Source organism: Mus musculus, chromosome 12 (assembly GCF_000001635.26).
Source record: "Mus musculus strain C57BL/6J chromosome 12, GRCm38.p6 C57BL/6J".
NCBI lineage: Eukaryota > Metazoa > Chordata > Mammalia > Rodentia > Muridae > Mus > Mus musculus.
Genome location: NC_000078.6, coordinates 108,675,693 through 108,702,730, shown reverse-complemented (window position 1 = coordinate 108,702,730; position 27,038 = coordinate 108,675,693). Strand labels below are relative to the sequence as shown.

Below are 27,038 nucleotides of genomic sequence, written 5' to 3'. Positions count from 1 at the left end.
GTTGCTGGGGCCTGCCTGTCCCAAGCTCCAGATAGCCCTCTTCCCAGCTTCTTCTCCCCCAACATTCCCACTTACTCCCCTGTGGGGACCCGAACGCCCAAATCAGAAGACCCAGACACCCATGAGTCCCAGCGTGAACTGCGCTCCACGATAAGGCAACCCTGGCGCGGAGACAGGTGTGCACCGGAGCGCACCGCCTACAAGTTGCCTGGGGCTTTGCCACACCGCCAGGAATCCAAGATTACTGGCGGCCCCTGCAGGACTGCCAGGGTGCAGGAGTGACCGCATCTCCCAACCCAGGCCACTTGGGTTCCAGGGGACCACCGCGACCCGCCCCTAGGTCCGCCCACGAGGAGACTTAGCCTCAACTCCGCCCCTTGCCCCCGGCCCCGCCCGGGTCCCTAGGTCCCCGCCCGCGACACCTAGGTATGCTGTGACAGGTGAACACTGCGCAGCGGAGAGCTCGCTAGGGCTCCAACGTCCCCACCATGGGTAATAGCGCGGCCCGCAGCGACTTCGAGTGGGTCTACAGCGACCAGCCGCACACCCAGAGGCGCAAGGAGATGCTCGGTGAGCGCGCGCGAATCTAGCTGGGACACAGTAGCCACAATGGGGTGAATAGGATATGGGCGGGGGACAGTGCGCACGGGGGTCAGGGGTGGTGTGGTGGTGGGCCAGCGCGCCCCGCGGGTTCTTCGCCTGCAGCTAGTATGCGCCTGCTGTGTGCAGACCCTGCTCAGGAAGCAGGATATGCCTTTTTCCTTGGGGACGCGGGAGACCCCGAAGATCCCACCGGAGGATAGTAGCTTTCCTGCGGTGGATCTCTCCGAGGTCCCAGGGTGGGCACTGTCATGCGGATACCCCGCTGCGCGCTGGAGGACGCTACACTCCCTTCTCTCCAGCCATCCCTTTGGCGCTGGAGCATCTGTAAACGCTTGTATTTCATCAGATCAGCAATGCTGTTTCCTGTGGGTTTAATTCGAGTAAGTTTAACTCGCATTTATTCAACGGCCACCTTCAGTTTTAGTTGCCAGCGGCATCCGGGCTGGTCTCCTGGTCTCCAGGTTGTCGTTGGCCAGGTCTTGAACTGATAGGTCTGTTCTTGGAGCTTTCACTTTTTTGACATCTTCCTGACCGGCCCCTAAACTGTGCAAGCTTCCCTGTGACTTTTACATCTTTCAAATTCAGTTTGTGCCTGAGCTGCTGCTGCAGCTGCAATTGAGGGCTCAGGACCTAGAAACTGTTCTGTGGGTTTGTTCTTGTGGTTGTCTCCCACATGTCTGGGTTAGGCATCCTCCCTACTCTTGTGAACTTACCAGGCACAGCAGAAGGGACCTTGGTTCCCCTTCCTGTGCCACAGGAGGAGAGCAGGTGCCTGAGGGTGCTGAGGCTGGAGCAGGGGCCTCCTCAGCTTCTCCCCTGTCTCTCCAGTTTCCCTTTCTGAATTCTCTGGGCACCTGGCATTAGGTAGGGAAGACCTGTGGACAGGGACAGGGACACGTGCTCATGGGATCCAGAAAGACCACACCTGTGTGTGTCTGCATGTGCGGGTGCGCGCGCACACACACACACACACACACACACACACACACACACACACACACACACACAGAGGTGGGGGGGGGGAGGGAGGGACCTGCCAAATGTGGTCACATTCTACATTGCCTGGTACATTGCTAAGAGGATGAGGTAGGCTTCCTGAGGGATGGGAGCGGGTAAGGTATCTGGGACTCTAGGATACATGAAAGGTTCCTGACTCCTAGCTGCACAAGTGGACTTCAAATTTGTGGTCCTCTGTTGTTCTCTGCCTCCTAAAGATGTGCACCGCAGAGCCAAAACTCTCTAGTTCCGTTTGGCTTCAGACTTCCTATAGATGACCTTGATATCTGGATCCTTCTGCCTCTGCCTTCCCACTTGGGGTATTAAAGGCGCCCACCCCCACCCCCAGCATCTATGAAGAATCAACCCGGGGCTTCGCATGCGCTAAGCAGCATTCTGCCAGGGGACCACACCCCAGCCCCAAATCTCTCTTTCTAACCACAAAACCATGAGCCTTAGAACACATCCAGCCTTCCTAGAAGATTGATGGGGGAACAGTGGCAGGGCTGGAGCTGTAGGGAAGTGAGGGGGACGCTCTGGTCCAGGCACAGTAAGAGGGCTATCATCTCTAGGGAGCTCCGTTCATGCCCCTGCTATAGGGCCTCTCTCTGGCTTCCTGATAACCTGTCTGGTTAGTACTGATGACTCTGGATGTGTGTTCTTTCACCTGCTTGAGCTCTGGTCTTTCCTGCTTCGCCAGGCATGGCTCATTGCCTCCTCCTCCAGGAAGCCCCCACCCCACCCCACTGGCTGCTCTGATGGTCATAGCCAAACGGGTGGTTGGTCACCCTGGATTCTGCCTCCCTAACTCCACCGCCCAAGCTCTGGTCTCTGCAGCAGAAATTCTGTGGCTGGCAGAAAGGCTGTTCCTATAGCCAGGGATGAATCATGCCGACAAGAGGAAGTTGGGAAAGGCCATAGGCCATCAGAGAAACTTCCTTACAAAGTTGCTGTTCAGACTTGGGAGGTGATGTGTGAAACACTCTGGCCAGGATCGCCACAAACGTTCACAGGAACTGTTACTTTTAGCCTCCTGTACCTGTTACTGTAGCCTCCTCCACAGGGGTAGACTCACAGAGGATGGGGACAGATGTCATACGGCCCCTTATTTCCCCAGCCCGAGCGAAATCTAGCCCCAGGGAACTGTTCTTTCCCTTTGCTGAGGAGACGCCATTTGCCCTGTGTTGTACAGCCCAGAGGTCTCTGAGGCCTGGCTTGCGCAGGTCTGGATGGGTGACGGCCCACTGATGGCTACATCCAACTCTGCTGCAACCTGACAGGGGCCAGTTACAGAATCTCCCAGGAAGTCAAGGCTAAGAGTTGGCCCCGGTGTTCTGTGATAAGACCGAAGTCCACCTCCTGTTGTCTCCAAGGGCGAGGACATGCTCTCCTGGCACAGTGTCCTAAGAAAATACGATCCCATGGCGGCATCTAAGAACATGCCTTCTGAGCCAGGGCGGCCAGGAAGTTGAGCCATTACACACCAGGCCAGGCCCAGGAACACAAACTCGGGTTTGTTTCTTTGAAGATAAATAGCTTTGTAATTTTGTTTGCTTAAAAAAAAAAAACCATAAAAGCAAGGTACAAACACACACACACACACATACACACACACACACACACACACACACACACACACACACACACACACACACACGGGAAACCAGGAAATAAAAGTCAGTTATTGGATTGTTTGCTTAGGAAAAGCCAGGCTACAACTTCTCTCTGTGGCAATGGCCTTTGGGAAGATCAGAAAACCCAAATGCTGCCGGAGAGTCTAGGGTAGAGAGGGAGTAAGCCAGGGGAAGGCGAGGTTCTGGTCGCCTAGCCACCCCCACACACACAGATTCCAGGGTGGCTGGCAGGAAGCCTGCCTCTTGCTGGGATCTGCAGGGGTCTGGTTGAGCCTGTGGCCTCCTCTGCCAGGCCCAGCTCTGTGGCTGCCTCTACTCCTATGGACTCCCTGGAAGTCTGGTGTTTTGTGTCCCAGGGCTTTGTGGTCAGGTGTGCAGTGCTGTGCTATGCAGGAATGGGAAAATGGGGATATAGGGTACAGGCCTCCAGCAGTTCAGGAGGCTCTTTGATCCCTGCTATACCCTCCATTGCTGGGATCTAACCTTGGCTCTGGTCTATCAGGGGTACCCAGCCACTGACCCTCTAAACTCTCCTCTGCGCTTGCCTTCTCCCCAATCTGGGAGGCCCAGGCAGCTTCCTGGCCTTTGTACGCATTGTTCTGGGCTGAGCTGATTATTTATTTTTATGGCTCTAGGGATGGAAACCAGGAGCTGGCACCTGCTAGGCCTGCCCCATGACCCTCCCACGCCCAGCTAGATTTTTTTTCTTTTTACCTCTTCATTAACTGACTCTGTGAATATTCTTCAGTCTTAGCGTCGATGTTCTTTCCACGGATAAAACTGTCGACACACGCATAAGTACGTACACAAATGCACACGTACACATTCACACGTGTGCATACTGGCATATGGTAAATGTGAAATCACTGGCTCTCTGGAAAGAACTAAAAGCCCTGAGTTGTGGCATTTGCTGATTTCGGTAACCATTTCCATTGTGGCTCGTTTCCACATTCCTGGGTACATCCCTGCGGTAGACCTTGGGAAGATCGTCACTCTGGTTTCTGTGCCCAGGTGCCCTATTCACCAACCCTGCCTTCCCTGTCACCTTCCCCTCCCCTGCTCTTCTTTAGGAAGCCACACCCTCAGCCTTTGTCCCCAGTTGGAATTCTGTACCTGATGTCCTCGCTCAGTGCTGGGGAGAGCTCAATTGTGTCTGGTGCTCAGTAGCTCTGGGGATTGAGAGAAACCAGAAGCAATAGACCCTCCAATCACCTTTGCCACCCCTAGCGGAAGGCCATCAGGATCAGCCGGGGTGCCAGATATGTGCTCTGGCTAGGGTTGCTTCCTTGTTGTTATCATGTTCTTACGCAGCTGAAAGGCGAGGGAGCATTCTGGTCTACTGTCTGAGGAAGAACTCTGAACCACTGTCTGAGGGAGAACTCTGGTCTATTGTGTGAGGGAGCACTCTAACCTACTGAGGAAGCACTCTGGTCTATTGTCTGAGGGAGCACTCTGGTGTACTGTCTGAGGGAGCACTCTGGTGTACTGTCTGAGGGAGCACTCTGATATAATGTCTGAGGGAGCACTCTGGTCTACTGTCTGAGAGAGCACTCTGGTCTACTGTCTGAGAGAGAACACTGAACCACTGTCTGAGGAAGCACTCTGATATACTGTCTGAGGGAGCACTCTGGTCTACTGTCTGAGGGAGCATTCTGGTCTACTGTCTGAGGGAGCACTCTGGTCTACTGTCTGAGAGATAACACTGAACCACTGTCTGAGGGAGCACTCTGATATACTATCTGAGGGAGCACTCTAATCTATTGTCTGAGGGAGCACTCTGGTCTATTGTCAGAGGGAGCACTCTGGTCTACTGTCTGAGGGAGCACTCTGGTCTACTGTCTGAGGAAACACTCTGATCTACTGTCTGAGGGAGAACACTGAACCACTGTCTGAGGGAGCACTCTGATATACTGTCTGAGGGAGCACTCTAGTCTACTGTCTAAGGGCACTGATTTCATCACAGGGGCTCCATCTTAATCAGCAGAGGCCCTACTTCCTAACCCAACATGTGGGGATGTAAGTTTGGGCTGCCTGAGTTCTGTCAAACCTTGTTAGCATGGCACGAATTCCGGGACACTGCACTGAGTTTGTCTTAATGTCATGTTCCCTCTTTTGTTTTTAACAGTCTTATGGTGGTATACTAACATGTCATGCATATCCTTGCTTTTAAGGACACACTCCAATGCTCTTCATCATGACCCAGTTTTGAGAATACTTCCATCACCCCAAACACTTTTTAGGGCCTGAGGCCATTCCCACCCCCTCTATCCTGACATCTTCAGTGCGTAAGTTTCAGTTGAAGTGTCCAGCACACCATTTGGCCCTCTCACAACGACTTAGCCAGGACACACTATGTGCCCCTTATGAGTTCCTAAGTCTAAGATGGACCCATCCCCGTCTCATCAGCTGGAGATCCTCAGAGACCCGGATCTGTATCCACCACCAGGATAAAGCTTAAGCAAGTCTAACAATGGCGGGTGAGGAGGCAAGGCAGCCAAGAGACTCAGGAGGCTCTTTGGACCACTGGTTTGTTTGTGCTGTGCCGAATCTCCCAAGGGCCTCCCATATGCTGGGGCAGAGCTAGGCTTGTCTGTGGCTCAGAATTGGGTTGGGAAAGATCAAAACAGTGGGAGACACTCTCACAGTCTGTTGCGGAGCTGAGAGGAAGCCGTCTAGGAAGGCTTTGGGTGCCTGGATGAGGACAGGCTGGTCTGAAGTCCCACCCTCAGCTGTGGCGGGGAAGGGCTGGTGGGATGGCGCTCATTTGAGCACTTTGGCCTACAGATGCTGGGTGGCACCTTTATCACTAGGCAGTTCGGTAGAGGGAGCCAGACAGGCCTGACTGCTGGAGGCTCCTGTGACACAGGAGGCAAACTTGCTGTCCTGTAGCCAGACTAATCCTATGCATTAATTAGCCTTCCTGGGAAAGAAGTAGGAGAACCTATCCCAGACGGGGTTCATGGGAGGTTGGGAGGGGTGAGCATGGGGTTCCAGATAGAAGTGATGAGCGGCCTCACTGGAGGGACGATACAGCAGCCCAAAGAGAGGGAGGGATCTCCATCTCCATGTGACAAGAAGGGGTGAGTGGCAGAGTGGCCTGCAGCTGGCAGTCCCTCTCTGGTGGTTTCTTGTCCAGCTCTTGACAATGTCCCTGATGACAAAGTTTTCTGGAAAAAAAAAAAAACAAACCCTGAGGCTCCTCAGAGGTACAGGTTAAGCGTGTCTTGTGGGTATGGTCCCCACCTTAGGCGGTGGGTCCTGAAGAACAAAAGCACTAACCTGTAGGTGGCAAATCTGGGGCAGCCAGGCCTCCTGGGATCTAGTGGCCACACACCCTCAAGGAAGACGCTGCCTGCATGTGTTCCTAGCTCTTGGGGCTGTCAGCGCAGACACATCAGAAGTGGAGCATGAGGGAGCAGCCTAAAGAGAGGTGCCAGCTTGAGTCTGACGATGCTTGGCTGCAGAGTACATAGATGGCTGTTCGGCTGGGCTTCAGATTGTCTAGCAGAGGCCAGAACTCTTGAGGCATGCACAGGGTATCCAGGCTAGAGGCTGGATACTGCCCATGCCCACTAAGAGAAGACTTAAGTGGGATGCCCGTTGGGCAAAGGGCTTACCAGTAATGTGGGGTGCAAGAAGCAGCTTGAGGAATGAGGGTAGGCTGAGGAGGGGATATACAGTCTTCCTTCCATGTGGTACATGTCTCCTCTATGGCAGGCCCGGTGGAGGACTTGAGGCTAAGAAGGGCCAGCTAGGACTCAAGGGCACAGTCGAGTCTTTGGGATAGGAGGAAGTGCACAGGACTTCTTGCAGTGGTCTGGGCAGAGGAGAACAAAGTCATTAAGCAAGCACCCCTTGGTCTGAACACCTCCAGCTAAGTCACTGCCACTAGGCTGTGTCCTTAAATGTGTGCCACATGTGCTGGCCTGTATCTAAGCCAGTGCCTGGGCTCACTGAGGCTGCTCACTTGACACAGGTGTGGCTAGATCTGCCCTCTTGTGCCAATGCTTGGCTCCCTTCCGAGGGGAAGCAAGGGAAGCTACCTTATGGAAGCCTTTAGCTAGAGGTAGTGGGTTCCTGGGCAGGAGGGAAGAGGCTGGCTGCCACCTGAGGGAGGCTGAGGGCGTGAGGCAGGTACACAGAGGCCACTATAGGGGACCCGGAAGCTGCTGGCGTGCACAGACTCAGACACTTTGCATGTGATTTTCCTGGTGGGGACAGAGACTTCCTGCAGATGTCCTCTGCTGCCTTCCCCCATGGTCCTGTGTCCCCCATGAGCAGCGTCCCTTTTCCTGCAATACTGAGGCACTCCGTGGTGGTGTCCTGATCCTGGACCTTCATCTGTTCCCCAAACCAATTCCCCAAGTAGCAGCAGGTACATCAGTCCCCAGAGTGAAGGCCGGAGTGTGGCTCACAGAGTGTGGTCCATCCCGTGTGCCCAGTGGTACCCTGCTGGCTTGTCCATCCTACCAGGATTGAGGAGCAGCAGGGCCCTCAGAGGCCAGGTTGAGTTTGGCTGGCCTCTGTCCCAAGGCTGGGAGGAGGAGGAGGAGGCTGAGAATGGAGTCATCAGTTGTGGGTGTCTGTCACTTCACAGTAATGTTTGCCCTGGACTTTATTGTCCTGGCCCCGCCTTACTGGGCTGAAACCCTCATCAACAGAGCAGCAATCCTGAAAGCCCCATGGAGGAGCAGATCCCCTGGTCTCTGGCTTCTGGAGTCACCCACCTTCTTCACGGGACTTCCTCTGTGTCCCAAGACAGGTGGCCTCACCCCTCATGCTCCATTTGACCCAGTGGCCCCCAGTTTTGCTCTTGCATGCCTGGGGGATCTTGTGATGACTTTAATGATGCATACGTCTCTTTTTCTTGACCTTTCACCTAAGGTGGCCACAGGCTGTGGGGTCAGCACATGAGGACCTTAGGGGGAAGTACTGTTCTGCTCATGACTGGTGCCATATGAAAACAGGCAATGTAGTCAGCTTGGGGGCAGCTTGGTTTCCTAGAGCCTAGGCTCTTCAGATACCTGAGGGCCATTAAGCAACTGTGGGCAAAGTCCAAAAGGAAACTGCTAGTTCATGCCCATGCCCATCACCCTGTGCCATCAGGAGCCTCTCCAAGCAGACTCTGGCAGCTGCCTCTGCTTGGCCCTGAAATCTCTTAGGCAGCTAATAGGGCTTTGTCTTAGGATCCCGCCCATTGCTCAGATGAAGTGTTTGGGAGATAAGAGGTTTCTGCAAGCTTGTTTTGTTTTTGGAGAAAGGGTTTCCCTGTGTAGCCCTGGCTGTCCTGAAACTCACTCTGTAGACCAGGCTGGCCTCGAACTCAGTGATCCTGCGTCTGCCTCCCAAGTGCTGGTTTAAAGGAGTGTGCCGCCACTGCCTGGCCAGACTATTTTCTATTTTTCTTGTGATAAAAATATATACAGTTTATCTGTTTATCTATCTATCTATCTATCTATCTATCTATCTATCTATCTATCTATCTATCTATCTCTTCTATTTGCTTGCTTATTTATTCACACACACACACACACACACACACACACACACACACACACACAATCTTATGCAGCTCAGGCTGCCTCAAACTCACTATGTAACCAAGAAATATCTCAGACTTCTGATCCTTCCACCCCCACCCCCACATGCTGGGATTACAGGTGTGTGTCAGCACACTCTGCTCCTCAGAGCTGGGGATTAGTCCAAGGCATTGTGTACACTAGGCAGCTGGACTGCTCCCCTGTCCCTTGTAGGAGTGCAGGCCGGAGGCATTAGTGACAGTCACATGTTATACAGCCATCATTGCAGTTCACATGGCCCTGCCAGTTCCTGTGAACACCATAGTCCTTGCTATGGTCCTGGGAGATACTCTCCACAGGCCATTCCTGGGCAGGGCAAGTCGAGGCCACTGACTGCTCACAGGGTGTGGGAGCTGCTGCGTATCGGTGCATTGCGCATCAGTGCTGTTCCTGCCTGGCTGACCTTCCATCTGCAGGGCAGTGGGATGCCTGTTCTTGTCCAGGGAGCCAGAGGACAGAGCAGACCTGGCTCCATCTGGTCTATCTATCTTGGAATGTATCGATCCATCATTCTGGGTTTGGGATGGCCCTCTGTTCATGGATGCAGCTGATTGGCCCTCCTGTAGGACAGTCCCAGTGGTTTCATCTTGCCCCACCCTTAGTCTTCAGGTACCAAAAATCTAAACTTGTTACCGTTCTAATTTTTTTCCCCCTTTTTGGTCCTTCCCAGGCTTGGCTAACTTCCGCATGCGCCGTTTGCTCCTTTTCTAGAATACAAAATACAAAAAGGCACAAACTATACAAGGATGGATACTCACTGCTGTGTGGACAGCTGACGTTTCTTAGCTTCTCTGCAGTGCTTATTCATTTAGGGGCTCTCTCCCAAGCCATGCCTGTCCAACCCAAGTGCCTGAGAAGTTTGGGGGTGACCACATCACCCCTCTCTGGCCATGTCCAAGTTCCTAGTCCCACACGACTTAGGTGTGTTTGCAGGAACACTGGGGGCCATGAGCCTCCTGTCTCTGTGGCTCCTTTGGTTTTCATGTGACCTGTGGTAGCACCTGTACTTTATTTCAGCTAGTGGCAAATTCCCCCGACCTGGGAAGTCTCCCTAGCCTCGTCTGGAAGGTGGTCAGAGGCAGGGTCTTTGCACTCCACAGTCCAGGCTGCAACTCTTCCCAGACACAAACTAGAGCGACTGCATGCCTCTCCAAGACCCATGAGGGTATGGGCTGTGCTGCTGTATACTTTCAGGGACTTCTGGGGGCTGAAGATGGGAGTTGACAGGAGAATGAGGGTTCAATAAATGCTGAATCACTCATCACCCTTGTCTTCCTTGTAGCCAAGTACCCAGCCATCAAGGCCCTGATGCGGCCAGACCCTCACATCAAGTGGACTGTGTCGGGAATGGTACTGGTTCAGGTGCTGGCCTGCTGGTTAGTACGGGGACTCTCTTGGCGATGGCTGCTATTTTGGGCCTATGCCTTTGGTGGCTGCATCAACCACTCGCTGACACTGGCCATCCATGACATCTCGCACAATACTGCCTTTGGCACAAGTTGTGTCTCCCGAAACCGCTGGTTTGCCATCTTTGCTAATCTGCCCATTGGCCTACCTTACGCTACATCCTTCAAAAAGTACCATGTGGACCACCATCGTTACCTGGGTGGAGACGGGCTGGATGTGGATATTCCTACGAACTTCGAGGGCTGGTTCTTCTGCACGCCGGCCCGCAAGCTGCTCTGGCTGGTGCTTCAGCCTTTCTTCTATTCACTAAGGCCTCTCTGTGTGAACCCCAAGGTAGTGACACGTATGGAGATCCTCAACGCCCTGGTGCAGCTAGCATTTGATGTCACCATCTTTGCCCTCTGGGGGATCAAGCCCATAGTCTACCTTCTAGGCAGCAGCCTCCTGGGTCTGGGCCTGCACCCTATCTCTGGTCACTTTGTGGCTGAGCATTATATGTTCCTGAAGGGCCACGAGACTTACTCCTACTATGGACCCCTCAATTGGATCACCTTCAATGTGGGTTACCACATGGAACACCACGACTTCCCCAGTATCCCCGGTTACTACCTGCCACTGGTAAGTGCTCAACCCAGGCTGAGCTGGCATGGGAGGAGTGGGGAGTGATGGGAAGGGCTCTGGCTATTCCCTGGCTGCCTTTCTTTTGTGTGCTTGTAAGGGGATGGTTATACACTTTTGGAAAAGCTATACCACGTAAGCCAGTGACTGGAGATGGAGGAGGCAGATCCATAGAGGGCAGAGTTTCCTAAGCGAGTGCAGGTTAGCAGCTTAGGTTAGTATACTGCTGGAACCTGGCTGATGGGCTCTGGTGTGTTCCTGGTCAAGTGCTTGCCCCATTTTCAGCTTCCTTTTCTGTATCAGTGGACACTGTGAGAAGTACCCTGCTTCTTACCTCCTGCCTGTGGGTGCTAATTTCTTATCACAGCCTTGGGACAGTAGAGGCATACTGTGCCCCGCTTGGAGCTGGCCAGGCAGCACAGGTGTGGATCTTGTCCTTGCATCCTATGGGTTCTGGCTGTAGTGACAGGGAGGGGAAGCTAATAAGAAGGGAAGGGAGACTGAGGTGGAGGAGGGGTGTTGAGGCTGAAATAGAGGGACTGGAGGTTTTGAATGTTAGGTAGGTGTGCAAGGGGCAGCAGTGGGGGAGGGGGCTCCTGTTCTGAGTATGTTTGTGTATGCCCTCCTTGGGTGCCGTGTGTGTGTGTGTGTGTGTGTGTGTATGTGTGTGTGTGTGCATGTGCGTGTGTGCATGTGTGTGTGTGAATGTGTCTAGTATGTGTACATTGATGGGCTGGATGCCTTTGGTTGTCCCGGTGATGTGTTCATGCAACTACGAAGCTGTCTGACCCCTCCACAACAGTCACACTCAAATATACATTTGAAATGAGGGCAGAGGTTAAGAGGAGGGGACAGTACATCTCAGGAGCCAAGCCTGAGTCTCGACTGAGGCCGCCTCTGACAGGAGCCTTTCACAGAGCACTTGCTCTCCACAGGAGAGAAGGCTGTCTGCTGGGCCCACTAGACACAGTGATGGCTTCCCTAGGAAGGCAGGAAGACAATCTCTCCAGCACTGCGGGAGTTTGGTTATATAGGTGCTGTGGCTGCAGCACTCCCTGGGGGAAGTGTGATTGCTCAGGAAACAGTGAACGGTGGTGAGGCTCGGAGGCTGGCAGAGCACAGGATGTTGGAGTGAGGGATGAGGGTAGGACCCAAGGCCGGCAGGGCGTTGGTCTCAGAACTCTGCAGGCTCATAGAAGACACACCCTGATTACGTGTATGAGTGTGTGTGTTTACTCACTAACCAGTCAAGGTGCAGTCTTGACCCCAACCCCTTTCCACAGGTGCGGAAGATTGCACCTGAATATTATGACCACCTGCCGCAGCACCACTCCTGGGTGAAAGTGCTCTGGGACTTCGTATTTGAGGACTCTATGGGACCCTACTCCAGGGTTAAGCGCAAGTGTAAGCTGGCGAAGGACCACCTGTGAGCCCTGCCGACCAGTAGTCCAGATCGAGCAGCCATACGCCTCCTGCCCGTGTGCCTGCATCAGCTTCTGCAGTCTAAGCTGCTTCTGGGTCTGTTGTGCCCAGCAAGTAGATAGATACAGAGTAACCAGGCTTACCTGAACTTTCTGGGTCTTAGCTATGACTGACCAGGTTACGGAGCAGGCAGTCCCACGGAGCTGCCTTCCTCTATGCCCGAAATTAAATCTAATATGCCTTTATAGTCTATGTGTTTTCCTTCTTTTGGGCAGGATGGAGTCTTGGCCTGAACCTGGGCTCCCAGAGAATGAAGCCTGAATCCAAATAGGTTGAGTCCAGCACCTGTGTAGCTCCTTTTAGCAAGCCCCATGCCCAAGTCACTCCCTTAGGCTCTAGAAGGCCCGAGGCATCCACCAATGTGGAGGAACATCTATGTATGGGCTGCTGAAGGGCCCTCCCTCCATGCCACGAAACAGTTCCACTTTAGGCCCTCTGACTTGTGGAACCCTAGGCTCGGCTAGGGTCAGGCTGGCAGCATTGAGTCCATATATCTGAACAGGGCCAGGTCACGTTGACGGCATGGGGTTCATCTCACCCCATCCTACATGGAACTGGCTCCCAAGTCAGATGGCTGGCTGGGCTTGTGTGTGAGTCAGGGATGGGGCACAAATACTGATGTGATGGCTTATCTGTGGTTAAAGAGGCAGCCTTAGTGACTAGACCAGCCTTAGGCTGGACCATGGTTGGTCCTGATGTCCAAAACAGGTAGCAGCAGCGTGCTGGAAGAGGATGCCTTGGTAGAGAGACACAAGAGTGGGTCCAGCCTTACCGCTCCCACTATAGCCTAAGCTTGAGGTGGCAGGCTTGACCAAGGACACCACCACAAAGGAGGCCAGGGAGGGAGGGTGTGCCACAGCCATTGCCTCATGCTTAGGAGTGGCCTCTGTGGTTCTAGGAACAGGTGGCCCTGAATAGTGACTGAGATGACTTAGAAGACCTGGTCTAAGGACTCCTGAGATAGGACTTTGAGCCAGGGCAGGTAGCCCCGCCCTGTGCACACAGGCTAATCCAGGGACGGAGGGGAATGCCAGTGAGGCCAGCTGCCACCCTAATCTCCTGGATGTGCGTCACTTCAGCCAGGCCAGCCAGCCCTCTTCTGTAGATAGTGTCATAGGCTGTGTTGAGACGCCCTCTCACGTCGGAGGCTGGTATGGGGCTTAACTGTACTTCCGAAGGTGCCGTGAACGAGCTGTGCTGAGGGCATTTTGACAGATGCTGTGAGGGCTATAGCAATGTTCCTCTCAGGAATGTGGGGTGTGCTGCCTTGGCCAGGCCTCCTAAAGCTGCTCCGTTTTTTTTCTCTCACATTCCTGGCCTTTAGGATGACTGGAACCCAGTGAGAAGAGATGTGCTGTAGACCTCACCCCAGCCTCTCCTACCCAGCCCCAGCACTGAGCAGGCACCCTGTTCTAAGGTCCTGGTGGCCATTGGAGTTCACAAGGTCCCCATGGCTACTCTCCTGGCCATATTGACATGACCCTTGACATCAAGAGCCAGAGGCTCCCTGTAGCCACAATGGAGATTAAGTGCTGGGACCCTCCCTGGGTGGCCATGGATTGTTTCTGGCAGTGTCACAGGAATCAGGGAGTCTGGGTGGTGGAAGCCTCCTGTGGCCTCACTGAGCCTCAGGACCACTTCTGACACCTGACACAATGAACATGGAGTCCTCACAGCCCACCCACCTGAAACACTGGGGCTGTGTGCAGGACCTGGGGCTCAGCTCTACCAGTAGGAGGTGCCTGGTAACCTGTCTACCCTCCTGGGGCTGTTTTGATGGAGCCCAGCTGCTTTCTGAGGCCCCCTCTTTCTCCTGTTATCCTCGCATGCTCTGGCCTGCACATTTCCACCAGGGCAGCCAAGAGCCGGCGCGTGAGAGTGAGCCAGAGCCTGAGTTTGGACAGTGAACAGTTTATTATTGTGTGGACACAACGCGCACTGCGTGGACAGACAGACTGCAACACCGTGGCTGCTGGAGCTGTGCTGCATTCTGACAGCTCTGTGGCATGGAAAGGCCACACTGCACCCAGCTGCTCCCTGTCAGCTGAGGCACCAACAGTGTCACCTAGGAGAAAACTTGGAAGCCATCTAATAAAGCAGGTGATTTGGGGGTGTTCTCTATAAACCAAAGGAACGTACACTTAAATAAGCAAATATAAAATACAAAAAAAAGAATAGACCCGGTGTTCTGTGTCAGATACACTAAAAAATCCAGGAGTTGAAGTTTGTTTCCTCATTTTAAGATTGTATCACAGGTTGAGACTTAAGTACATCCCAGCTTCTGCAGGCTCGATGCTCGCTGGGGCCAGCACGGCTCCTCGCAATCCTCCAGGACTGGTGCCATCTTACGTGGTGCTGATCCCACTTAGCTCCTGCCTGATGGCTAAGGGCAGGACAGGAGAGCGGGCTCAGTGTAGAAGGAAGGACCCTGCTCAGGCTGCCATGGGCACACATGGGCTAGAGGCCCAGCAGCATGGCAGCTCTGATACAGACCTTTGGGGAGGAAACCTAGCCCTCATGGGCTTCTACCCACTAAAGACAGGAACGTGAAAAAGCCAAAAACTATGCCTCACCCCAGAGCTGGGTTGGGCTGCTTGTAGGAGGGACCCAGAGTTTCCCTGATTCTGACATCCACTCAGAGGTGTATGTGATAGAGCGGGAGTCTCTGGCTGCAGAGCTGTTATGGACTATGCTAGTACCATGGCCTGGCCTTTCTCCTCTAGGACAGGTTCTGTTCTGGACACCTGAACATCTGTTAAGTCCTCCCAAATGCCTCCTTTCTTCTTCCGGCCCCCTCATTCTGCACCCCATTGCTTAGCTCCCCACACTCTCCCTCCCTCTTTCACAGGCCTCTGGTATCCTCCCAGTGGACAGACATGGCTGGAGCAGGGTCACCGTTAAGTAATGGGATCTCTGCAGGTTCAGGACCCTCACATACTTTCCAGGGGCTCAGAGCATGGACCTACACGGTGATGGCAGGCAGTGACTGAAGCAGTGACAGGAGAGCAGTGACTTCTGTGCCCCTGCCTCCCTGCAGAGGGACAGTACTCATCATGTCTTACCACTCCCTGTCTCTTCCCAGGTAGCTAGCTGTCTTGAAGATGGCCTGTTGCACTCAGTGTTTCCTACTCAGCTATTTTCCCAAGTGCCAGAAAGGGAGCCCCTCCCAAACCCGCCCTGCCCTGCCCCACCCGGAAGCTGGAAGTGCCTGGCAGCCAACTATTCTTTAGCTGTGCTGCTTCCTTCCCTGCATTCATGAACGCTCAGACCTGTATTCCAGTAGGACTGGACAGACAGGACTTGCGCCCTCTGTGGCCAAGGGTTGTAGCTGCTATAGAGACTGGCCACCAGGTCCTCACAGTACATCTTCCCCATGGGAGTCTGTCATTAGCTGCCCCTCTGGCTTCATAGGCCTTTCTAGGACAATCACTGCTGCTGGCCTGGGAACCAGTGAGAAGCGAGGCAGCACGTGGGCAGCAGGCATAGGTGCAGACGCAGGCTATGATTTGCTGCTCTGTTCCAGCCCAAGTCATCCCTCAAAGGCCCTGGTGGGGTCAGGTGCGACACAAGGGTCACAGTCTCAGTTTTTAGTTTCCCAGAGCTCTTCTGGGAAGGAGAGAACACCATGTCTGCTCATACACAGGATCATGCAGGCTGTAAGGAAGCTCATCGCCCTCCTGAGGCAGCATTGGCAGGGCTGGGCAGGCAACAGATGTGAACAGGAAAGGACAGAAACTAGGGGGTGTTTCCACACCCACCCTCTCCTGCACACGTGATCTGAGAGGATGCTGAGGAGAGGGAGGTCTCAGACACAGAAGCCACACCCAGCGAGAAATGCAGTCTTGGTAAAGCACTTTGTTTTTCTGCACCTGTTTCCAGGGCTGCTCACTGGGGCGAGTGGGGTGCTGGGAGGGCAGTGAGCGCACCCTGGCTGAGGTCCACTCACCATCAATGATCTCCTCCTTCACCTTGTGCAGCTCCCGAACCACCTCCTCCAGGATCTCCTGCTGGGCAGAGCCTCACAGTGAAGGGACAGACGCTGGCTCCAGGGGTATGCTGCAGGGCTCTTTCCCTCAGCCTGGCCCTGGGCAAACCCTGCCCTCACCACCCCTCAGTTTATGATGGCTGCCCACAGGGAGGGGTTCCAGAAGCAGGCTGCAGGGAACTCAGACTCTCCTTTTTCCTCTTCTGGCTAGGTTCCTGCCTTTGTGGCAGTCAAGTATGAGACCCACTGGATAGAGCTAGTCCTCAGCCTGCTGACTGGCCCCCCCCACCCCCAGTCCCCCGGCTCTCACCTGTTTCATCCGGTCCAAATCTAAGGCATCCAGGCCCACGTCATTCACACTCCCAGCAGGCTTCACCCTGGAATGGGAAGGTGGTTGCCAGGGTCTATAGGCACCTATGCTGGGGAGCCCTGGGGTGTCAGAGTTCCCTCCTTTGGGCTCCCCTGCCCTTCTGCTGTATTTTACCTAGGGCTGCTGGGAAAGGCTGTGCAAGTCCTGCCTCTGAAAGGTCTCTCCACAATCCCTTAACCACATTTCCAAGTCTAAGTCAGGACATGGGGTCATACAGGAACAGTCTTCTGGCTTGAAAGGCCTTATGCAGAGTAGGCAACTGAGCCAGACTGCGTCTGTGCCTCCTGCCTCACTGAGGAGGGGTGGTACTAATCATGTCTTCTGCCACCAGGAGCTCGTGTTCCTAGCTGAACTCTGGTTGGTGAAATCAACCAGAATTGATGAAACTGTAGTTATCTCCATGCTGGGGTAGCACTTCAGCTAGCACTCCCTGGGCAGGAAGTGGCTCCCTTACTTCTGCTCTTCCTGAAGCATTCAAGGATGTGCTTTGCTCCTTCTTATTGGTTATACTTTGAACAAGCTCTGGACTGACATCATTGATCTGAACGTCAATGCCTTGTGCACAGGCACTCTCCCAGATACTCACTAGCCACAATGTGAATCTAGCTCGGGGGTCTTTCAGGACATGGTGGGGTGCTGACAGCAGACAGAGTCTGGACCCAATCCTCTGTCCATGTGGAGAGAAGAGCTCTGAAGCCTGTGGCTCCAGGGAAAGGGATGAGGCTGGAATCAGGTAAGGGATTTCATTCTTGGAGAGAGGCCTTGGCCATGTGTCTGCCCAGGGAAGGACACTGAGGAGGTGGAAGCATGTGGGATATGATGGAATTTCAATGTCCATTTATGGGGACAACTTGCTGTATAAGGGGTGATATTAGGAGAGTGAGGGCCACTGATCTCCAAAGTTTGGGAGAAGAGGCTGAAAATGAAGTCAGTTATGGTGCTGAACAGGTCTACCGGGAATTCTGGGTCCTGACAGGCAAACACACCCAAGCTTCAGGTCCTCCCAATGGGCTGCAGGTGCCATCTCAGCAGTGACTGCTGGGGACCTGAATCATCTAGCTTACTCTCTATGCCTCAGCTGTCCCTCGTCCACACAGCAGCCATCATGAGCAGCATGTATGCTGTGAGCAAGTGGTTACTGTACATTTTCAGTAAAACTAGAGACCAGTGCTGGGACTAGATGCCCAAGGTGGGATGCTACCAAGGTGGGAGGGGGGCTTCCTTCTCTGAGGAGAAGGGGAAGGGGCAATGAGGGGAGGAGTTTGTAAGGGTGGAACTGGGAAGAGAGAGGGAGTGGGGCTGTGATCTGGATGTAAAGTGAATTTTAAAAAATTAAAAAGATAGCAAGAGAGAAAGGAGAGGGTGGAAATGAATCATAACAAAAACACTGGAGATCAGATTTTGCCTGAAGCTGCAAAGAGATTTCATTCTTTTTTTTTTTTTTTTTTTTGAGACAGGGTTTCTCTGTATAGCCCTGGCTGTCCTGGAACTCACTCTGTAGACTAGGCTGGCCTCGAACTCAGAAATCCGCCTGCCTCTGCCTCTCAATTGCTGGGATTAAAGACGAACGCCACCACTGCCCGGCGAAATTTCATTCTTGAAGAGAGGCCTTGGCCATGTGTCTGTCCAGGGAAGGACACTGAGGAGGTGGGAGCATTCTCTGAGAAGCCACGGCAGTGAGGACTAGCTCTGAGGAAGACCACAGGTCTCTGCCAGCCCTCCTTTTCTGTGTCAGGTGTTCTGCAGGGAGCATTCGTGTGGGAAATCAGCTTGCCTGAGTGCTCATGGTCAGTCTTTCTGCCTCTAGCCACACTGCCTGTTCTTCAACTTTGCTTGGGTGGCTGTGTTCAAGGCACTACCATCTTCCATCTCTTCCGGTTGATGGCTGCTTCCTGAATCTCGGCAGCACATTCTCTCACTCAGAGGCATGGCCAACCCCTCTCTAGAGCTTCCACGCAGACCATCATTGCCCTCAATGTGGCCTGGAGCTTCTAGGGACCACAGCTGTCCCTGGCACGCAGCCTGGCTCCCATGGCCTGCCTGTCAGGGCTGGGCTAGAGCTCTTGCTCACCACTTTGTTTTACTCTGCAGGCCTGGCTTCTGTAGTCACCTGCTCTGTGACAAGAGCTGCTTGCTCCCATTGGGGTGGCCAGTAGAGAGATTGCCTGCTACAGGCTCATGGACCTTCAAATGCAGGCATATTTGGCTTCAGTTACCATCTTTGTCTTTTGGGTGAGCTGAGTTCTCAATGGTCTATCCTGCTGTTATATTGGCATTTGGTTTGGGAAACAAGGACAGGAGAAGCTGACTTTCAAGAAGGCCGACTATGCGAGCTGCATGCAGAGACGATCTGAAAGGACAGGGTGCTGGTGGCAGGGACTGACTGCTTGGGTTTGCTTCTCTCTCCTCTGTCAGTCATGCCTCTGCAGAGCCCGGGCCTTCTCTTCTTAGGAGAGGAAGCCAGCCTACACCCCTATGATGGCCTCTAGTTTTGCCTCTCTCCAGGTCTGAAAGAGCAGACTACCCTTCCCAGAGCAAGTTGTTAATACTAAGACACAAGACAGGGTTGGGGGTGTTAGTCATGAGCCAGGGGACAGAGGAGACCGCAGAGCCTGGGCAACACATGGGCAGGAGGGTTGTCGGTACCTAGAGTGAGGCTGCGACTGAAGGGGGCTCTTAGCTTCGGGGCTCTTTGCCACAGACGGGGTTCTACGGCATGGAATGAAAGAGACATGTGAACCGGTACCAGATCCTGCCCGCAGAGCAGTCTCTTGGCCCTTCCCAGAACAGCTCACCTGGACAGCAACGAGGACACAGGTTTCTCCACCGAGTTGCTCCGTTCCCAGGGTTTTCTGCCAGCCTCTGCCAATTCATTTCATGAAGGATCAGAGCTGAGAAGATTCAGTGTCACCCACTCCCAAGTCCTCTCTGCAGGAGTCTATCAGACTTTGGTGCAGAGCCACAGTGGGAGCTGCTAAGAGTAGAGCTGCAACCTGGCCCCGAGTCTCAGTCCTCTTTCATCAGGAACTGTAGGTAGCCTGCTGTCACCGCATTCCCCACTATTCCCTTGAAACCTGAGTATTCTACATAGAACTCGATTCAGCTGGTAGGGAAGCGGCAACTCCAGCTACAAATGAGCAGGCAGGGATATGAGCCAACACTCTCATCGGTCTTGTCCTGGTATATCTCCGGTGGCCAGGCTTCCTGGATCCCACTGAACCTCTGCCCACTAGTCTCTTCACACTGAGTCTGGCCTGCTTCCTTCCTGAGCCTGAAGTAGCTTTCCCTTTTCTAAGTTTAGTGTACAGGCTGAGGGCGCCTCATACGGATGCCTGGAACCAGTGGTTATTGCAGATTCAGAGTTCATATGAAATTCACTGCAAGTTTTAGAATTTGGAGCATTTTGCATTTTTGGACTGTGAATACTCAACCTTTGTTGGACTAGATTACAATTCATGTTTCAATTCACAGGAGAAAGACTGAACTGAGCAGAACAAGCGAAGGGACATTGGGTTGTCCTGCCCTAAGCTGAGCCTTGTCTGCAGAGCAACCGCAGGTCTGAGGCAGGTTACCTCAAAGCCACCTGGCAGGTGCACGGGGCCTATAGAAACAAGATCTGGACCACAGCCATCCTCCAGGTGTGTGGTGCACGGGGCCTATAGAAACAAGATCTGGACCACAGCCATCCTCCAGGTGTGTGGCCTCAAGCAGAATGCTTGGCCGTGGGTAGTCAAAGGCTGCTAAGCATAGGAAATCCCCGTAACCCACAGTAGGGAAATGAGGACAGTGACAATGAGCAAGCCATCTAATGTAGGCAGCAGCACTCCAGGAAGTCCAGGAAGGCTGGACACATGCACACTGGTGTGAACAAAAGCTGACAAGAGCATCTATCTGTTCAGTGGGCGACCTGACTCCTCTGCTTCACTTCCCACATTCATGAGCCCCAGGCTTGGCTCGAAGCTGACAATGAGTGTGTGGCTAGTTGAAGCCAGCTTCTGGGTCTTGTCCCTTAGCTAAGTCTCATAACACTGTCCTAATCACAAACCGGGGGCCACAGCTGACTGTAGGGACTGGGGCAGGGTCAGGGGTTGTGCTTCTGGTAGAGAAAGGTGGATTGGTGATCTAACTGTAGCATTAGTCTAGTTGGCATTACACAGGAGAAACCAAGTATGACATTAAATAGCTTCTTGGTCAGGGGGTGGCTAAGCAGTAGCGTGGTAGCTTGCTAGACTAATGTGTGGAGGCTCTGGATGGTTAAAACCCCAGCACCGCTGAGTGTCCACTGTGAATGGAATTGTTGGTGTTTTCCCCTTAGCTGGACCAGATCAAGGGCCCCTTGCCACACCTGCCTAGCTGTCTGCTTGGGCTCCCTGGGGAAGTGTGGAAGCTCTGAGGACCTGGAATTCAGTAGATCTGATGCTCTTATCCATAGACTGAAGTGGCCATATCAGCTGACTGCTTGCTCTAAGATCTCAAGACTTGTAGGGTAGGTACCCTCTTACCTGAGGAATTAGGTGGCTGGCTGGTGGCTCGGGTACCTGGGGATGGGGAGGTGCTAGGGTCTTCCTAAAGTGAGAGAGAAGGTCCTGTCATTAGTCTGCTAGCAACAAGGTAGGGTACCTCTGCGCCAGCTTGCTTCCCGCATGTCCTCAAGGCATAGGCTCAGTCTATGTCTCTCAGTCAAGAGCACAATCCTTACATCACTAGGCTGGAGACAGTGAAGCAGGGACCTCAGGAAAGCACCCTGCCCAGGTCTTATTTATACAGAAGATCTGCCCCCCCTTTTTTTTTAAAAGGTGAGAAAATGAGGCCCGACGAGGGTTTCAACAGAGCCTCACTAATGAAAGCCACTCCTTAAGGCTCTATGGCCCGACGGATTCTGAAGCTGAGGCTAGCGAGTACTTGCGGCACCTAAGAAAAGCCAGTGCTGACTCTGCAATCCGAGGCCCAACACACCCATGTAAATATCCAGTGGCACTGGCCAGCAAATCTGGCTTAAGGCCACAGGGATCGAAGACACAGGGCAGTTGGGTGAGAACCCCATTTTGGTCCCTAGATAGTTCTGCAAGGCAGCCCTGTCTGTATGAAGGGCATGGCAGAAGCAGAGAGCTGGGGAGTGAGGGTGACCTTCCTAAGCTGAGGTCTGAGAGGCAGGCCATTCTCAGTAAGGCTCATGCAGCAGGTACAGGCTGAGAGAGGCCATCTGGTGAGCACAAAGCACTACACATGCCCAGGCCTAGTGAAGTGGCTTGTGTGTAGACTGAATGAGGAGAACAGACTGGCAGGGAGGCCTAGAGCCCAGGGGCACCAGACCCACCTCAGTGGCTAAGCATGTAAGGAAGACCAGGCAGGCAGCCTTCATGCTGTTTGTATTAGAGGCTTTTACTCAGCAATCCCGGTAGAATGCCATTAATTATTATTATTATTATTTTGGTTTTTCGGGACAGGGTTTCTCTGTATAGACCTGGCTGTCCTGGAACTCACTTTGTAGACCAGGCTGGTCTCGAACTCAGAAATCCGCCTGCCTCTGCCTCCTAAGTGCTGGGTTTAAAGGCATGTGTCACCACGCTCGGCTCTTTTTTTTTTTTTTTTTTTTTTTTTTTAAAATAAGAAAGCTTATCGTGTACATTAAAAAAAAATGGTCACCATAAATAGAAGTTGAGGCTAAGAGCTCTGTGCTGACAGACCAATCTCCACATGCCTGCCAGGGACTAGAGTCCAGGGTTCCAGAACCCTGCCATGGCTGGGGAGCACAGCTCCCACTGGGCTTGATGGATACTCAAGTGGTGTGTTTAGAACTATAAGTAACTTGAAATAAGACCACTCTGACTTCAGGCTTCAGTAGATGGTTCCAGTCCCTTTGATGCAGCCCTGGCATGCTGGAGCATAATGGTCCTGAGTTCCCTGGGATTCTCTAAGCACTCCTGCTGGCCGGGACTTTCCTGTCTACTTCTGCTTTCCCTGCTGAATGATGGCTCCAAGGGTCTGGTCAAAAGAATTCTCAGGAGATGCAAGCCTGTCTGGGCCTGAAGCTTGACGGGATCCCTGTCCCTCCCTCACAGCTGTGTCTAAACCAGGTACTCAGCTTCCGGTGACCTCACCGGGAGATGTGCTTACACCAGAGGCAGGCCTGACGGTGTGGGCCGGCTGGGTAGAGTGGTGCCTACCGTTTGGCTCTCATCTTCCTTTCTGTCAGCGGGCTTGTCTGTCTGGGAGGCTGCCTTTCTCCTAGATGTTGGGGAGAAAAAAAAATACAAATCAGCTTCCCAAGGTCCCCCGTGGACGGGAACTCTGAGCTGCCTCTACTCACACTTGGTTCCCTGACAGACTGTGTGTAGCTTAGAATGCTGGCTTATGTGGACAGGCCACTCGTTAGGCACCCTACTTTCATGAGCTAAGGCTAGTGGCTAAGACTTTCTATACTCACCTATGACCTACACTCAAAACTGGTCTGGGCAGGAAGTAAGCACTTGGGGTGTTTCTTTGCTTACTGAGCTGGTGGTGGCCATCGTTTCTGAGGGAGAAACATGGTAGTGTTTAGGTCCCCCAGGGGACAGGGTTACTTAAGGCCTGCAGATGGACTGGAATCCTGGACCGGTCTGTCTCTTTTGAGTCAGAGCTGTGGGAAGCTTTTTTTTGCAGCTGAAGAACCTCAGCTCTAGCATCATGTCACAATGGGTAAGATTTTCTCTTGCCACACTTGTGTCCTGGACCTCAGTTAAGCTAGCCACGCCCTTTCCGGTCTAGAAAAACATTAAGGAGCTAAAAGCACCCAGGAGAGCTGCAGGGCTCTTCTATACTCAACTCCTGCATTTTCCTCTTACGCATGAATCTTCTACAGGACTCTAACTTTATTGGTGCATCCAGGTCTCATGTCACCTGCATCTGCTTCCTCCCAGGTGTAGATACAGGCCTCTACTTCCCAGCAATGTGCTCCAGTGCATCTTCAACTGTGAGGCCTCTCATAACCTGAGGTGAGCAGCCCACCTGGAGTGAAGTGAGCCTGTATGTGCTGAGGACCTGTCTCCGGCTGCCTGTGGCAGGGTTCACACAAGCTGTCTCAGGATGGGGCAAGAAAGAGGAACAGCAAAATAGCTTTAGAACTCATGGACTGGTCCACCATAGCCAGCTAGCACAAGCACGATGGCTGTGCCCGTGCCTCGGCGCAGCTGCTGTGGCTGCCTCACAGTCCATGAGTGCAGGAAACTTTGAGGGGCGTCCAGCCTCACTGGGCAGTGTCACTGCCACTCACAGTAATAATAATGGAGCTTTGTCAAGCATCGATACTGGAGCAGATAAACGATTCAACCACCACCCTTAGAAGGAATTTAGAGATATAGATTGTTAGTGGCCTTGGGGAACAATTTGAAGGTCAGAAAGTAAAACTATTAATAGTTGAGTGAGGGAATTTTTTTGAGGACAGGGAACAAGAAACAATGGTAGCCTGACTGGTCCTAGCTGATGCACCTCTTCCTTCCCGAGGCTGGGCTGGCGAGCAAGGTGATGACTAATTTCTTGTACTCACCTTTGCCCTAGCTTCCTGATGTTACTTAATGAAAAAAATCGTTAATGAGTAGATGCACCCTGGGGACTTAAAATAAAAATGACTGTTTTTTACATAAAAGTTTAGATTTATGATTCTCTTAAGATTTTATCATTATTTTTAAAGATAAATAATAATTCTTTCTTTGTAACTGCAAATTGCAGCCTGCCAGTAAGAGAAACTGGCTGAGAAAATTATTTTGCTTGCTTTTATTTTGTTAATCTATAACAAGTTGCTTAGTTATGAATGCATGTGGGTTCTTGGGAATAATCTGTTGTTGTTGTTTTAAACCTGTACTGTTTAACCTGTTCTAAGAAAAGTTTATTCATGTGAGAGTATTGGTAAATATGTTTTTCTATGAATACTCACTGTAATGGATCACTTAATGAAAAATAGAAGGTAATCACATTGTGATTCATTTTGTACCATTTGAAAGATTTTGTTAGGATATATAAATTGTGGAAGAAAAAATAGTTGTTATATATATATGTATACATATACATATATATATGTGTGTGTGTGTGTATATGTATGTGTGTGGTGTCTGTGTGTTTGTATCTCTGTGTATGTGTGTGTGTTTATGTGTTTGTATTTCTGTGTATGTGTGTCTGTATGTGTTTATGTGTGTGTGTATGTGTGTATATGTGTGTCTGTGTGAGTGTGTGTTTATGTGTGTGTGTATGTGTGTATATGTGTGTCTGTGTATGTGTGTGTGTGAATCTTCTCCTCCTTTTTTTGCCAGCTCCAAAGAGTTTCTCACTGGCTCCAGTAAATCAAGTTTCCGCCCTCAGAGAAAAGTCTGCTGAATGATCAATCACTGATTCTACACCTGCCTCAGTTTCCCCTGACCTGTGGAAACTGGCCTCTGACAAATTATTCCTCCCACAGACTAGGACCAGTAAGTTCATCAATTCTCTCTCTCTATTTCTTCCCACTCTGGCCTAGCTTAACCTTTGCCTATTCCACGGCAGCTGTCATCACCTCTTCCTGGGTGACAAAGGTTTCTTCACTGGTCTGCCTAGTCGCTTTACCCCATGATGCCCACTGATGCCCAGAAGCCACATTCCATCTCTTAAAATCAGAGGGACGCCTGTGCGGACTACTCAGAGGTAGTCATTTGCCTAACATGTGATCGGGCATGTGTTCCATCACACAGACAATACAGACCAAGCCACTGCAGTCTACACTGGTGAGTGCCTCCTGAGAGGCACGTATGTGCCTGTGCCAGCACAGCAGCCCTCAGGAGGTGCTCACCTGTGACTTCTCCACTGTAGGTGGAGCCCTGCTAGAAGAGAAGCAGGAGAAAAAGCTGCAGGACTGCTAATCTCATGAAGCAGATTTCAAAGACTTGCTTGGTTGTTCCTTGCAGACTGTGCAAGGCACATTTGCTTTTTTAGTGCCTGGACCCCACCTCCGACCCCCCCAGCACCTGGCGTCTGCTTGGCTCCTGGCAACTCTAACCTTTTCCTGTTTTTAGAGATCCTGTGTTTTGGGATACATCATCCAAGCCAAGTTGTTAAGCTCACTGGTCTTAGATTGAAGGAGGGTACAAACATTTTCTTTTCTAAAATGTTTTCTCCTGTTATCTGAAGCCCTATTCAGCTCTGAGATCCAGCTGGGCAGTGAGGCACTCTTTCAGCCTCCTCTCCAGCTGGCCTCCTCCACTCTTCCATGTGCCGGCTTCTCAGCCTGTGCTTGAACACTGCCCGGCTGGCACCTCTGCCACCCTCAGCCCATGGAACTGCACTTCTTTAAGCAGAGGACAGGTAGAGCCTCTTCTGTGAGACCCGTCTCTTCCTCTTGCAGGCCTTAACATACTGTTCTGTGAAGGCTGCTTCATGTCTGCCTAGACTGTTTAGGAGGTCTGGGAAGGCTAACGCTGCCTACAGAAGCAGTGTTGGGGGCAGTGGGGTGTCTGTAGGCAGTGCTCTAAAACTCTGGGACTGTGTTGTATTTGTTTGTCTCTCAGTTTCTTTTTCTTCTTTTTTTTTAATTTTTTTTTTTTTGTAATTTATTTATTTCATGTATGTGAGTACACTGTCGCTGTCTTTAGACACATTATTAGAGGGCATCAGATCTCATTACAGATGGTCGTGAGCCACCATGTGGTTGCTGGGAATTGAACTTGGACTTCTGGAAGAGCAGTCAGTGCTCTTAACTGCTGAGCCATCTCTCCAGCCCCTTGCTTGTCTCTCAAGTGCAGCGGGTGCTGTTCTAGGCCCCCTAAATGTGTCTTAGCAATGACATTCAGCTGAGGACAGTGGCTTCCTCTAGGAGGCACTGTACTCACCTCTTAGCCAGCAGCTTGTTCATTTCTTCCATGAGGCCTCCTCCACCTCCCCCACTGCTTGCCCGGTTGGCATCGGACTTTGAAGTCCCACTAGGACTGGAGCCTCCAGATGCATCTTCTGGCTGAGGGTAAGGAAGAAGTGTGTGTCAGATGCTGACCCAGAAAGATCCTAGGAGTGAGGCTGCTAGTTTAACACTCTCAAGTCCACGGAAAACCAGAATCTAGGGAGGCTCAGGGACAGGCTTGGTAGGCCCACAGGCATGAGTCCTTGCCAAAGCCAGTTAGTTACAGGGAGGAGGGAAGCAACTTTCAAGCCAGAGATATGCATCAGAGCATTCTTTTATGAGCAGACTTATATTATCTGCAGATCTTTCCAGGAGCATGTGCACCCGGGGTGGGGAGCTGAATCAACTGGAAGCACATTCCACGGGAAAAGCAAGGGCAGATTCAGTACTTATTAACTAAGGCAGCTGGGAGCTGATCCAGGGGAAGAGAGTTTTGCTCAGTGTCTCACTGATGAACAGGTGAGGA

At 52.3% G+C, this 27,038-nt stretch overlaps 2 protein-coding genes and 2 long non-coding RNA genes across 14 annotated transcripts in view; 2 read left to right on the top strand and 2 right to left on the bottom strand.

Moving 5' to 3' along the window:
- The first annotated feature begins 424 nt into the window (after window positions 1-424).
- Window positions 425-15,939, top strand: Degs2 (delta(4)-desaturase, sphingolipid 2). 2 transcript variants are annotated; one of them, NM_001171002.1, is made up of 3 exons: window positions 425-570; window positions 10,095-10,837; window positions 13,644-15,939. In NM_001171002.1, the coding sequence occupies exons 1-3, from the start codon at window positions 489-491 to the stop codon at window positions 13,677-13,679; spliced, it is 861 nt and encodes a 286-aa protein (NP_001164473.1). In that variant the 5' UTR covers window positions 425-488; the 3' UTR covers window positions 13,680-15,939. The 2 variants fall into 2 exon arrangements, with proteins under 2 accessions (NP_001164473.1, NP_081575.2); NM_027299.5 differs by lacking the exon at window positions 13,644-15,939 and adding an exon at window positions 12,121-12,509.
- Window positions 5,316-10,098, bottom strand: Gm33467. 3 transcript variants are annotated; one of them, XR_003950260.1, is made up of 4 exons: window positions 9,446-10,098; window positions 6,851-7,050; window positions 6,513-6,653; window positions 5,316-6,400 (listed from the first exon to the last, which is right to left on the bottom strand). It is a non-coding gene; the product is annotated as a predicted gene, 33467 (long non-coding RNA). The 3 variants fall into 3 exon arrangements; XR_381912.3 differs by having other exon boundaries at window positions 6,513-6,691; window positions 6,851-10,098; XR_381911.3 differs by having other exon boundaries at window positions 6,851-10,098.
- Window positions 14,215-27,038, bottom strand: part of Evl (Ena-vasodilator stimulated phosphoprotein) — a 133,836-nt gene continuing 121,012 nt past the window's right edge. For 4 of the 8 annotated variants that reach the window (XM_006515470.2, NM_001163394.1, XM_006515471.2 and 1 more), the window contains 8 exons: window positions 26,508-26,629; window positions 22,842-22,902; window positions 21,177-21,240; window positions 19,470-19,536; window positions 19,321-19,383; window positions 16,615-16,681; window positions 16,266-16,323; window positions 14,215-14,702 (listed from right to left, as the gene is read on the bottom strand). In XM_006515470.2, the coding sequence (XP_006515533.1) occupies window positions 14,665-14,702; window positions 16,266-16,323; window positions 16,615-16,681; window positions 19,321-19,383; window positions 19,470-19,536; window positions 21,177-21,240; window positions 22,842-22,902; window positions 26,508-26,629 (540 nt within the window). In that variant the 3' untranslated portion in view covers window positions 14,215-14,664. The remainder of the gene's footprint in view (window positions 14,703-16,265; window positions 16,324-16,614; window positions 16,682-19,320; window positions 19,384-19,469; window positions 19,537-21,176; window positions 21,241-22,841; window positions 22,903-26,507; window positions 26,630-27,038) is intronic. The other 4 variants (XM_030246555.1, NM_007965.3, NM_001163395.1 and 1 more) reach the window with 1 other exon arrangement.
- Window positions 19,550-24,631, top strand: Gm40571. Its single transcript, XR_003950261.1, has 2 exons — window positions 19,550-21,160; window positions 23,574-24,631. It is a non-coding gene; the product is annotated as a predicted gene, 40571 (long non-coding RNA).